At 52.3% G+C, this 13,993-nt stretch overlaps 2 protein-coding genes and 1 non-coding gene across 3 annotated transcripts; 2 read left to right on the plus strand and 1 right to left on the minus strand.

Moving 5' to 3' along the window:
- The first annotated feature begins 1,969 nt into the window (after positions 1-1,969).
- On the plus strand, positions 1,970-2,041 carry LRP88_10063. Its single transcript has one exon. It is a non-coding gene; the product is annotated as a tRNA-Met (tRNA).
- A 4,498-nt stretch (positions 2,042-6,539) lies between these two features.
- LRP88_10064 (bZIP transcription factor) lies at positions 6,540-8,033 on the plus strand (the record flags this gene model as incomplete). The annotated part of the gene is made up of 3 exons (XM_083246536.1): positions 6,540-6,639; positions 6,691-7,631; positions 7,683-8,033. 3 exons carry the CDS (start codon positions 6,540-6,542, stop codon positions 8,031-8,033), a joined length of 1,392 nt encoding a protein of 463 aa, XP_083097649.1.
- Positions 8,034-8,536: 503 nt separating this feature from the next.
- LRP88_10065 (uncharacterized protein) lies at positions 8,537-11,014 on the minus strand (the record flags this gene model as incomplete). The annotated part of the gene is made up of 2 exons (XM_083246537.1): positions 8,537-10,493; positions 10,548-11,014. 2 exons carry the CDS (start codon positions 11,012-11,014, stop codon positions 8,537-8,539), a joined length of 2,424 nt encoding a protein of 807 aa, XP_083097650.1.
- Between the last annotated feature and the right edge of the window lie 2,979 nt (positions 11,015-13,993).

Here is a 13,993-nt window from a genome sequence, read left to right on the forward strand (position 1 = left end):
GCCAAAACGCCCCGATTCCCCATCCCGCGGCCCCAAGAAAGACTGCGGCAGTGGCCAGAAGTTCTTCCATTTTTTTCTCTCCAGCCGCAGGGTCCGATTAAATGGCCCCGCACCCTCTCTTAGAAGCCACACGCGCGCCGGCGTCTCTTCTCTTTGGGCCAGAAGGCGCCCAACCTACGAGGCCCCCCGGCCCCGGAGCAACCATGTTTCACTGATTCGTTCACTTTTCGCCCCCGATGTGCCTACAGGTACGTCCCCTGGTCTGCCAAAAGGTACCTGACTCTTTAGCTGAAAGACATGATGCATTTTTGAGGTTCTTTGTGTCTAGACTTGGGGTGTAAAAGGTTTTTCTGCCGCCTTGCCCGTATCATGGCCAGCTGAACTTTTGACATCACCTGTGACATGGCGAACATCTTGTGGTTGAAAACCATATCCTTCTCCAAGCCCCCTCACCTTCAACACCCATGCATGGACCCTTCGTACTCGTCTCAAGTCCCTGAAAGTATCGTTACCCAAAGCCTGGTCATGAGCCAGGCAAACAGTGACACAAACAAACCGGCGGCCCCGCCCCGAACCTTCTGGAGGTTGCCTTGACCTCTTTTTCAGGCAGAGGGCCCTGTACTGTACTTTTGGACATGCAGCTTGAAAGACGGCAGAATTGCCTTGATGATAATGGTCTTTTGCCTGGTGAGCATCAAAAAGCCATCCACGCTATTGGCCCGGGTTACGACTCGGGGTAACGGTGGGGCCACTTCCGATCCTCAGCCCTGATCACCCTGCCGTAGGAACTGGCCGGAACCGAGCCGGAACTAGTCGAGACCCCGGAAGATCAAAGATCGCAGATGAGCATTGAATATGATCGATGGAGATGACAGTGATAAATACACAGGCCTGTCCTTTCTATGAAACGCTGGGTGTCATGGTGGTCTGCTTCCCAACTAAGTTGACGCTGCGTATCTGCAAAACCTATGACAATGGCAGGCCCAAACTCCCAAGTTTACGTCGAGCTTGGCAATGATAAGGAAAGAGACAGAATTGACAACATCATGACAGCCAAGGATTGAGGACCAGAATCTCCAGGTCGTTGTTGACTTGGTTCAGTGCATCATAGTAGATGCGGTCTGTCTCCGCGAACTCAGAGGGAAGTGGGAAAAAAAAAAAAAAAAGGAAAGGGGGAAACACATAGCTTACACTAAACTTCGGCCTCGGTGGCATCGGTCGCATGGTCAGTTGGGCAATTAACCAATGCGAGGTCCTAAAGCTCGGCGAAGGGGGGCAATGAACTTATATGTCGAACATGTGGCCGACGGGCCTGATCATGCTTGGATGCTTCGTCTCATGAAAGACCAGGTAAACTGTTTGCTCACTGTGCAGGCTTTGGTTGACATGCGAATAGCCTCAGTGCCCCCGAGTTGCGCCACAAGAGCGAGTGTGGGCATATTGGTCCATCAGCATGACATGGCGTTGTCTAGAAAATTTGAAAAGGCCGCCTTCATTTTCCCTTGTCCCCACCAAACGTGTATTGTTGTATAGAGAGAAAGAATGCGAGAATATGTTGAACTGCCGCGTGGTAATGGTGATTGCCTAGGGTAGGGAGAGCGTACAAGAGGTTCAGCTGAAAGGAACTCGGATGCAGCTCATGCAATCCCGCAATATGAGTCTCAGTGGGAAGACATAGCAAGGAAGACACCAATGTCAACCATCCAGGAGAAAAATGGGCAAATGTTGGAGCGATACTATAGTCCCTCATGCAAAGGTCGCTCCAACAGCCTGAGGGTCGTTCACACACTCCGCCTGGGGTGAAACCAAGGCCTCCCAGCCAGTTTTTTTCTAGCCGAACTCAAACGTGAGTCATTGGCTCTTGCCTGCGGCCCTGAATCAGCCACTCAGGCGCTGGGGTGGCGCCCAAGTGGACCAAAACCCACAGATCATATACCTGGTTAAACAACCGCTCTTCAACGAAGAACAAAGCACTTTGGCGCAGCGGAAGCGCGCCGGGCTCATAACCCGGAGGACCACCGATCGAAACGGTGAAGTGCTAGCTTTTTGTGACGTTTTTCGATTTTTGGGGAGTTTTTCTTTTTGCCCCATCCCATCCCGGATTTTTGGCTTCGCGATGTCCGGCCTTGGTGTTTTGTGCTGAGTCATCCCGCCCTTCACCAAAAATAGTGGGCGGGGCCACCTAACTTTAGGTATGCGCAACGGCTTTCCACATGGCAGGCGGGAGCGCCTTCCCTCATTATTTCTACCTGTCTGTTGAGTACATGATCTCTCCCATCCGAGTGTCCCAAGGGACTGCAGTTACATATCAAGACTAGCCAGGTTTCATCGCTGTGCCCAAGCTCTCCGCGTGACTTTCGCCCGTGTATTGTGGCCTGTGATCCAACAGACTCAACCCGTTTGAGCTCATGTCCATCCTGAGCTTCCTGTCGGTGGGTGCAACGCCCTCATCGAGTCAAACTAATAAGGTGTGTTGGCTTGTTGCATCAACTAGATCGGCCGCATCCAATGGTTGTGCTGTAGAACAGCTCGTTGGCCGTAGGAATTGTGAAAGGCGTGAGAGACGAGCATCTAGCGCCTGATCCCACAGCTCGAACGGGGAGAGAGAGCGTCAACTTCTTAGCATCAGGGCTTCCCAGGTCTAATTTTATGCTCCAGGGAAATATCTAGGAAGTCGACGTGAAGTAAATGTGATAGGCCGTTTCCGCATGAACGAGCCTTGGACCTTGGCTGGCAGTTCACCCAGTCTTCATTGATGGCTACACGGTTACCCGAGCTGTCGGCTTTAAGATCGTAGACGTCAAAGCCTGAAGCTTCTGAATCCAGTGTCAGAATGCAATATTGATGAAGACAGTGTTCATTATGCGTGTAGCCTGTTCGTCCGCTATGTGCTGCAACTAAAGTAAACCTGACCAAAACCCATCCTGTTCCTCCATAAAGGAACCATCCTATCCGATGCTATGGGACTACTCGGCATACCTAGAAGTAATATTTGCGCTTTTGCGCAATCATTCAATACATATTTATCTATCCCTCCGTATCCGCTTTCCCACAAAATCCTTCACCCTCCTTTCTTATGCTACTGCTGCCAGCTGTCAAACAGTTTGCATATGCCTACCCAGCTTGTTTTTTTTATTTATTTTCTTTTTACGATACTGCACAATTCTACCCACATCTCTGACGTTCTGTTTTTTCTGTCTCGTTTTCTATTGTTCCTTGCCGGTTGTGCGTCGACGCGTCACCTCATTATCAACGCACAACTCTTCTCGCCTCGCGAAACTACCACGCGGAGCACAATTCATCTCCTCAACACCTCACCGATTTCTCTCTTTTCGCACACAACCGCAAAGCTCTCCGCCGCCGCTCACCTTCTATCTTTCCCCTTTCCCTTCCGAACAGCCTTCACTTTTCTCGCTCTGCATCGTGGCAAGTCGATTCACCATGGCGACGAACCTACCGCCCTGAAGGACATGCGTCTTCCGTTCTCTTGCGAGGCCTCTCCCGAGCTTGATTTGATCGCACTCTCTTACCCCGACTCTCCTGATCCCGACTCAGACGACATATTCATCTCTTTCGATAACTCTCTCTCGCTTGATTTGATCGCTCCCTCTCACCCTGACTCCCCTACGGATCTTCCTCCTCTACTGTTCTCTAGACGATGCTCGTCTTCTCTTCCCCCCTAACCTTGATCCTCGAGCCCGCGCCGGAGAACACACCTCTTCCGCTTTCTCGCGATGCCTCTCCCGAACCTGATCATTGGATCTTAGATGGCAAAGGAAAAGGTCTTGTTCGCGACGAGCTTGGCGAACTTCGCGACCGAAAGGACAATATCTCGTTTGGAATTAGACACATTACGAATGGCTGGTTCCATGTTTGCTGGACGTCAACAACAAGCTTCTCACTGGATTCGACCCAGGCACCGTTGCACGTATCGGTTTGGGTCCTGGCCGCGGTCTACACGTTCGCCTTCAGATTACCGCAGGCCAATACACAGAACCAGCCATGCACCTGCAGTTCCTCATTCGCCATGAGGCAGATCTTGATAATTTTTTGGATGTGATCATTGGTGTTGCAGACTCTGGTACATCCTTCATAATGGAGATGATTGTCTTCTCCAATTTGGGGCTTACACTTTAGAGACAGAGCCAGCAAATATCACTGCAGAGACGGCGGAGATAATGGAACGGGGAGGCCGTTCCTCTGCCACCCTCTCGCGCCAACTCTCTCGAGCCCAAGGATCTACCTCTTCTGTCCTCCCGTTTCGAACCTTCTGAGCCTGAGGAGCCTACGCCCGTGGGAGACATCCCTTTGCCCCCCTCCCCCGAGAATCCCTAATTGAATCACGACCTGCCTCGCCTGAGCCTCGCCCAAGATCAAGGCCAAGACCAAGATCGAGCTACTCTTTCGTTTCGCATGAAGCGACAGACGACTGGCTGGTCCCACGTTTTTATAGATACCAGTGGCGAGCTTCTCCCCGGCTTTAACGCGAACACACTCCCACGCATCGACCTGGACGCCGGTCAAGATATAAACGAGGCGCCAAAACGTCAGAGAGAGTTACCTAACTCCTCTAAAGGAGAATAAAGAATTTTATATAAAATATGGTAAAAATATTAAAGCTATGTTAGAATAAAGGTAAGATTTTAGACCTTTTTCATCTCTTCTTCTTATGCTTTATTAACTATCTTTAGAAGGGGATAAGCTATATATATTTATACTCTTGTCTCGTTTTCGTCTTGACCTAGGCGCCTGGGTCCTGGTCACGGGCACCATCTTCACGTTTGACTCCAGATCACCGCTGGTGAACACTCCCAGCTGTCTATGCATCTACATATTCTGGTTCGACATGGTGCTAATTATGACATTTTCCTCAATGTCACTATTCCCCTCAATACTATATTCAGCGTCACAGTCTACAGATGAAGCCGCCTTAGCTCCTCTATTGGCCTTCAATGCAATGTATTTGTCTGAGCTTCTTCACTGTACCTGGTCTGACAAATTCGATAAAAAGCTTGCTGAGTCTGATTTCTCTTCACCCGCGCATCTTCCTCCGAAGATGACCAAGACCGTTCGTCACATGCGCGTGGACGTGGAATGGCCTAGATCACATTAATTAGTTAAAAGGTCGCAATATCGCTAGTGAATAATTTGTATAATAGATTAAGCATTAATCTAACTTCCGCGTCTATCCTAACTCATTAACTAATAGTAGCGTTAATCTTCCTCTGGTATAGCTATAGTTATAGCCGTCTATATCTTAGACGATATAGGCTAACCATATGCGATCCTAGAGTTCTAACGGGATGAAATTAATGTGAGCACACGTTGACTATCTTGAAATGTTATTACTTCATCGTTAATCGCAATGTTTGACAGAAGTCTAGACTTCTCTTCCTACTCTCTCTGTGTATTGAAGCCTTTGAGATAACCTACAACGATAGCTGCTTCAACGTCGGGTCGGAGTATTGGAGCGTTCCCAGGCAGTAGCTGCAATCGCCAACATAATTACACCCCCAACAACAAAAACGCCCAAGAGATTCAAATCAAACGTGTCAAGGCAAAGACTCAATAACGCCCAAGGCGATAAGGCCGACTTTGTCTTCGTTAACTACACAGTTGCCTCTCATCCTAGATTCACTACTAAGACGTTCCGTAGCCGCGCAAATCAACCGTTACCGCCATTGCGGCGTGGTGGAAGGACAACCAGGACCACTGCCCCAACAGAGATAATGCACCCAAGCCCTGAGAGACTATCCAAAAGTTCCGATTCAACAAGGACCATGGACCACGTACGGTCAAGAGTTCCAAGGAACAGAAGAAGTTCGCAAAACTTTTGCACGCGCAGTCTCGTGGCGGTTACTGCACGCAACCTCAGGAAGAAGCTGAGGACGAAGGTGGTAAATGATGTCGAGGAGTCTTGGGGTGCTCCTCAGGACAGAGGCAATGGTGGTACCACTCACGGGCGGTGGGATGTAAGAGTTCAATCAAGGCAGGGAAAGGAACCAACAGGCACATACGTCAGGTAGAGCAATAAGTTACGGGCTCGATCTATGCACGCTGATCACCTGGACAAAGTCGTATCCGCGGATTATACACTTATCTTAAGCATAATTCCTTTTTTGCTTAGGGACGAGGCCTTGCCACCAAACGATTTGTTATGGATGCTATCCAGTCTTTAAGTCGCTTTCATACCCAAGAAGGTCTTCATCTTATCGCGAGTCTGATATCATGTCAACTATGGTACAGATGATCATATTACGGAGGGGTACACCGTTAGGGCCCCCCGACATGTCGGCAACTGTTTGTGAGGGAAAGCCATGTTGCGAGTTTGGGAATAATGCCACAATCCGCCAAGGAGTATGGTGTTGGAGTTGCAGTCTCATGCCTGGATCGAAATATCTCCAAGGGGTGAGGTGAAGCTTGATATCATCGGGAATAACGAAATTCCGACCGACGAAGACGCATTTGAACCACACCCTAGCAAGCAATACAACCTGGTCATGACCATTTCGGTTCAACCATTGTAAACGGGCGTCATCATGAACAATAAGTCGGCGCAGGTAAAGAAGGGCAAGGCGCCCGCTAAGCGCAACTCGGAGGCGCGTCGGGAGCAGAACCGCATCGCGAGCCGGAACTACCGTAGGCCACACCTCTAAGAACACCCAGGACGTGCTGACGCCATCACGACAGGGGAGAAGCGGAAGCAGAAACTCGCGCTATTAAATCAGATCCTGGAGCCAAGTGTCTCTGAGTTGGTTAATATAGCTGAGGCGACGGGTCAGGGCGGTTCCAATGATGCCGCCCTTCCTCAGACGACCTCTGGTGCCACAGTAGTTGACCCTATCGCGTCGATAGATACGTCCACTGTCGATCAAGATGCTTTCACCGAGTCACTATTTCCAAACGACACCTGGGGGGATCTCACTGCATCGGCTATCCCCGCATCGAATGTCCCCTTTGCTCAGCCGTTCCCAAACTCACTACCTTTCCCGTTCACCCCCGCGGACGACCCCTTTGCGCCTATGGGAGTGAACCTCTGGGCAACCAACAGCTTCAGACCACAACAACTGGTACAGTTCTCAGGAGACTATGTAAACACGGGTATCGTGCAAGAGATATCTGAAGACAGTCCAGAGTCTACCGACCAAGAAGGACAACCCGAATCCCTCGCATCAACCACCCCAGACGACAAAGCCTTGAAAAATATCCTTAACGGCGTGGAAACACTCACCCTCAGTCAGAAACGCTCCCTGCTCCGCCATCTCCAACAAGAAACCCAGGACACGTCCTCTAAGCCTCCTCGCATGTGGCCACCGACCCGCGCCCAGATGGAGTCCCTCAACAAGTTCACAAAGGCCTTATACAACGCCGCCAACGCAGGTCCAACCCCGCTACCGGCGCAGTACATCGTCGAGGCGGGTCTCTTTGGCGCGATATATGCCAACTGCTACGCCCTCGGTATGGGTGGCATCGAAGAGATTCTATGTGAAGAAGGGTGTAGCATCTTTTCTGTCACGGCGGATGAGGGGCATGCGCCGTCACAGCTTCCCCTCGTGAGGCCAAGGTTCCGCAACGTGACGCCGGATCTTCGGCCGACTGACTTACAACTCACCTTTGGGCATCACCCCTATGTTGTATGTCTTGCCGTCCGTTACATGATCACTACGTACTGACAGCTATAGGATGTCATCCCCTTCAGATCCTTCCGAGACAACATCATCAAGGCACTCCTCCATGACCCGCCCTTAATCGATGAAGACATCCTCTGCCATGATCTTCTAGCTGGCGGCTTCACATGCTGGGGCTCTAGACGCAACCCCTTGGGCATGAATGCCGGGGTGCCTTGGGACGCGCGGAGCTGGGAGCCCAGCATCTGGTTCCTCATCAAGTACCGCCAGCTGACGGGCGGCTGGGATGACGAAATGTGGAAGAGCGCGCGTTGGTGGCATAGTGTACGTGGAGAGAGGATCCAAACGGCGCAGGCCATGAGTATGATGGACAACGGAGCGTGTGGAGGAGACTTGAGGTGGTAGCGAGTGTATAGACTACATTGAACGTCTATCTAAAACGACTAGCAGAGACTTTATCTGACTCTAAACACTCTCTTATTCTAAAACTCATATTATGTAATTACATATCAACATACTCTAGAGATGGACTCGGCACGCTCCGTCTCTGTGGGAAGGGAACTAAACTACTCACGAACCATGCCATCACAATTAGATGTACAAAGATGCCAAGGTTATCATGTCACATAGGTAGTATTACAAAAACGTGCTATACAAGGCTGGATGAATGAAAAGTAAAGTGTTAAAAAAACAAGTAAGGGTATGGTATCACTAAGAATGCCTAGCCAAACGAATGCCCGATAGCAAAAGCCGTCTACCGGCAAAGCCCGGCAAACGACATGGAAACAATGAATGAAAAATGCATACGCCTTGAGCGGTTTTCATCACGCCCGCCAGCATAGTTTAAATCGTCCTCCTGGCCTCTGTAAAGGCCGTGTCATGAAGTTCATGTTCATCTTTGTGAGCTCTTAAAAGGCATCCTCAAAGGGGCAGTCGACGCTGTCGTGGCCGTCGCGCTCACACAGAGCACACCACTTCTCGGGGTCCATGATACCGCTTTCCTTGCCGGCGACGGGGCCAGACTCCATGGGGTTGGGCAGGATCCTGACGGCGGGCGAAGGAGGACCGGGGTTCTTGGTCTTGAAGGGCGACAGAGGAGCCGGGGCATCGTCGCCAGTGGGAGTGTGAGGCTTCAGCTCGTCGCGGTGAGAGTCCTTGATCTTGACATCGCCGTTGGTCTTGGCGCCATCGGGGCCGAACATGTTGGTGCATGTCAGGATGTCGTGGCCGTTAGTCTCGCAAATCTCGCACCAGAGGGTGCTAGTCTCGGTGGCGTTGGAGTAGACATCGCTCTCGGGCATCGTGTCGAGGGTGCTGGCCCGCTTGTGAGTAGGCTCGACTGGGCGGTTCTCCATGGCCTGGGTCAGGACGACCGTGTCGCGAGAATCCCTCAGCGAGGATCTGTTGGCAGCCTTGGTGGCTCCGGCCGCCTGTCGGAATGACTCGAGCTCCTTCTCAAGCTCGTCCTCCCGGCTGCTCTTCTTGTCAAGGATCGACTGCAGCTCAGCCACTTGTCGCTCGAGGTTATCGCGCGCAATCTTGTTCTCGACGGCGTCTCCCGCAATCATCGAGCCGGGTCTTGGAACAGGTGTCCTGTCTTCTCCGGGGACCGAGTCTCGGCTGAGAGAGTGGATGATAGCCTTGAGACCCCTGATCTCGTCATCTTTCTGCTCCAGCTCCTTGGAGGATACTGTGTCGCCGTTCGCACTGGCATTGTTGGGCGTCGTAGCCTTTTCACGCTCACGCCGAAGTTCCGTTCTTGTTCTTTCAACCTCTCCCCGGAGGAACTCGACTTCACCTCGAGCCTCTGCCTCTCCGCGACGAGCGTCCTCTAAACCTTCCTCAAGTTCTTGGACAAGTTCTTCCAGCTGCTTGAGTTGCGTGGCTACCGAGTCAACATCCAGGTTCCTTGACTCGAGTTCACGAAGCTCGCCCATCAACTCCTCTATCCTCTTTTCATACACGCGTTCTGTCTCGGTACTGGCCAACTCCAGGGTGTCGATGGTACTCCGGAAGTCTGCTCGATGGGCGTCGAACTCTGCCGTGAGCATCGCGATCTTGTCGTTCTTCTCCCGCAGCAACTGGCGAAGCTGCGCCGTGTCCTTGTTATCCCAGCTATTCCGCTGAGGCGCCAGTGATACTTCTGCCTGCTCCATAAGCCCCTGCAGTTCGACCAAGCTACCCTCCATGTCAGCCAGAGTAGAAGACTGTTCCCTGAGCTGTCGATCCCGGTCCTCGAGCTGAGATCTTAGGCGCTCAATCTCCTCTTCATTCGCGTTATTGGCGCGAGATGCAGGACGAATCTTCATGCTGAACGACGAAACGGATCCCATGCTGCCATTGGTCCCCGTCCGCTTGACTCCCATGGGGGTGGGATCATCATCAAGTCCAGAGATGGAGCCCAGGGCAGAAACGCTCCGGGGTCCGATACTAGGCTTGCGATCCAGCTTGGATGTCCTCTTGCTTGGGTCTCCAGAGGTGCCGCGCACACTCTGGGCGAAGCGCGCGTTTGTCGGGCTACCATATCTTGATGGCGTCTTGGCCGGGGTGGTCATAGATGGTCGTGGTCCAGGCGTCATCTGCATTCGGCGAACAGGGGAGTCGGGACGGGGGAGAGAGGTCCTTGGCGCTCGCTTCAGCTGGGGACTGGGAGCTCGTGCACCGGGACCGACTGAAGCGCTAAACTTGGGCAGGCCGGGGGTCGGAGGAGTGTAGTTGACAGAATTCTGGTTTCCAGCCCTTAGGCCACCGTAGTTGCTGGTGCTCGGAGTCATAGGGAAGGATGGAATCGACTCGCGGCGCACGGCTTTGGCTACGGGGAGGAAGATGCCAGCACCGGGGATGGTGGTGGTGAAGTATGAGATCCTGTCATGATCAGTCGCAAGTCCAGAAAGAACACAGGTCATCATGTCATCTTACCCATCGACATCGCCATCGTTCTTCCCTCGACTGGCAAAGTCTGGAAGCAGTTCGACGCCGGCAAAGATGCCCCTTTTGCCCTGAACAGGACCAACAAAACGGACGGTACCCTGCAAGCCACCAGGAACATCGACCGTGTCGCCGAGAGCGACATTGGCGGCCTGGGAACGGCCTGGTGTTGTGGGAATCATATTCTGGGACGAGTCACTCAGGACGGAATCGACGGCGTAACTCTCAGTGACATCGGGGATGCTGGCAAGAGAGCCTGCGTTGAGCTGTGCGAGCGAGGCCTTGCGAGGCAGCGGCGGAGCGAGACGCGAATGAGAAGCGTATGCGGACTTGAGATTCGGGGTCGAGACGGCGCTATTTGGTCTCCTGAGGCCTCGCGACGATGACTTGGGTCTCAGCTGTGGTGTGTGTGATCTAGGAGGAGCGGCGGATGTTGTTGTTGAAGTGGCAGAAGGCATCTTGGGCTCAGGCGAGGCGAGGCAGGCCCGGCTGGGGGCCCTTATTTCGCTGGAGATTGATTGATTTGCAGAGGGCGTGTCTGGATTTGTTTACACCCCACGCCGGATCCGGAAAATAGGGGGGCAACTTTGTGTCGTGGGAGCAACCAAGGAGTGGCCTCGGCGGTGCCTGGCGCTGTGTGGGTGCTATGGCGCTGTTTGGTGGGCTGGCGAAGGGCCCTGAGTGACGGGCCAGAGCACTGATGCTGGCTGTGATTAGCTCCCGTCCCGTCGATTTAGCAACTCGAGCACGGCCTTATTGGCACCCGACGAGACGAGTGACTCAAAGGCTGATTGATGGTGATGGATGGGCGAATGAGGCTAGCGGAAATCCGGGCCAGAAATGAAATTGACAGCTTGTTCCTGGCGATGTGAATGGCCGTGACGCAGTGGGTGGGGAGAAGAGGCAAGAATGGCGAGATGGTGGGGAAGCAGCGAGATGACGGAGAGGGAGAAGAAGAAAGAAGGTGAAGAGAAGAGGGCAGAGGGGATCAAGTAGTCTTGATCCAAGTGAGATAGATAATATGCACGAGAGAGAAAGAAGAGAGAGTAGAAGGTCGGCTGACAGAGCAAGTGGAGAGGCGAAGCTATTGATTGTTGTCGTTGCTGCCGCAGTTGTTGATGCGACGGCGGATGAATTGCAGTTGCAGTGGTGATGCAGATGCCGATCAGACGGGAGAAATGACAAGAGCGAACGTGGCGAAAGCCAAAATGCGGAAGGAGAGAAAGGATGGAGTTTGTTCCTCAAAGGAGAGAGAAGAGCCAAAAGAGACCAACCGCAAACAAGGGGCAGCCAGCGCCCTTTTCTTACTTCTCCTTCTTTGTCGTTTGTCCCGGCAAAGGCGTCACCTTTTCCCTCTTCCCGACAGCGTCGGGATCCTCCTCCTGTTTTAGTACCTTGATCAGGTTGGTTTGGCTGCCACCGCCTCTGCACGGCCGGTCCCTTCCTTCTCCACGAGACGATGCAGGGGGTGTCTTGGACGACCGACTTCAGGGGATCGACGGAGCTGGAGGTTTGAAGATAACCCGGGGAAGTAGAGCCAGGGTCTGCTAGAAACCTGAAGTGAAGATGCTGCGATGCCCGGGATAACGCTGCGAGGCGGGATCAGATGATGAGATGGACAAAGAAAAGAAGAGAGCAGATGCAGCTGGAAAGAGAGACCAAGAGAGACAGGAAAGAATGAGAGTTGATTGACGGATGCAGTCTAGACAACGCCTTTGCTGTCAGCCTGAGTACCTACTTAAAGTTGCCGTTGCAACAGAAATGTACAAGCCCAGCCAAACCAAACCATCAGACAAGACGAGCCCCTCCCTTTATCCATGGCCCGACCCTCTCCTGCACTGCAACTGCGTTGTCATGATGCGCATCTGCAAGCTCCATGTTGTTTACATGCAAACAATCCCCTCCGCTCTGTCGCCATGGCATCGTCTGTAACCGTCCCGCTTTGCCTGCATCTCGCTGCATCACCCGTCACCTCTGGCCTCTAGCTCACCGCCAATGGCAGACGCCAACCCACGATGCCATCTGCAATCGCCGCCGAAACCACCCGCCGTAAGCGTCCCATTCGTCCCTGTCAGCTAGCCACCCCTGGACGGCGCCCCCATCTTGTGGCATTGGCTTTTACTATGATGACCGCGCGCGGGTTGTCATGGACAGTTCCGGCCGTTTCGTCATGAGCTTTGACAAGGTGCCAATTCAATTGACAAGAATAGCCGCCCCGGGTTCGGACCATCGGACGGTCGAACCAGCTCTTCAGACACGCCGTTGGTCGTAAGACACATGGCCCCATGCAGAATCTCTCTTTTCCACTTCTCGACCCTTCAATAGAGAGCCAGCACTTATGATGGCTTGCTGTCTTAACCGCCCTCATTTAGTCTCAGGACGAACCCAACGGTTTCGGACCCAATGGCATGCTCAATTGAACTTTGGCCATGCGATTCGCCTAACTACGAGGGGGAAAGTCTCCCTGCTGAAGGCCCAAAGACTGGATGATTAGCGACGCATTGGCGATTCGTCCTTGGCTCCAGTAATGTTCCCAGGCCCAGCCAATACAAGTTGATCGCTTGCTTGGTTAGATATTGACAATCCAGCTGAACCATGTTTTGTAAATAGCTGCAAGGCTTGACACATTCAATTAGCATGTCCAGGTTGATGAGGGCTAGTATGCCAATTTATTGCAATAGCCCTTGCCCACCCTTCAGGTCCTCCAGCCCTCCAAACTCATCCCTCTCAACCTGAGTGGAGAAGTAACTCATGGCTCACATGGACGCCAACAGAGACCTTGGGGTTGACGCCAGGCTGAGAAAATGTGGAAGTATCTGGGACTAGAAATTGCGTAGTTGTTGATGTGTGTGATATGGACACAGTTCTGGTAGTCCCTGGTGGCCAAACCTGGAAGTGTAGAGAATAATATCATTCGGTTCGCGTGTCCTAGGGCATACAGAATATATTCAAAGGGCAGGCAATATTTAAAGAATTCTTATGATATGTTTATTGCTATTCTTAGACACGAACATGAAGAGGAACGACGCCCCATACATCGCATATCGCGTATCGCATATCGTATCGCATATCGCATCGCATATCGCACGCATCCCACCTCACAACTCACACCTCACAACTCGCACCTCACACCTCGCACGACCACGAACCGGATTGCACTCATCTGACCACACAGAACCTGACGATAGCTGAATCTAAGTGTAACGTGGGTTATCGCAGCTATAACCTGACCTGAATTAATATGCTGACCAGTCACCAGGTTGCTTCGAATTCTTCGGAAGCCCAGACGACTTCGGATCCACCCATATCAAGTTATCCGCTCGCCGATTCGAGGGGTTTGGTGACGAACGAGTCGGTAGCATCACTATCTGGTCTAAGCACTTGACTAAGATCGAAGTCTAAGAGGAGAACGAAGCCAAGTCCGTCCTTAAATGTTT

The sequence above is a fragment of the Fusarium phalaenopsidis genome, assembly GCF_050370095.1.
Source record: "Fusarium phalaenopsidis strain FUZ10S chromosome Unknown contig_32304, whole genome shotgun sequence".
Classification (NCBI taxonomy): domain Eukaryota; kingdom Fungi; phylum Ascomycota; class Sordariomycetes; order Hypocreales; family Nectriaceae; genus Fusarium; species Fusarium phalaenopsidis.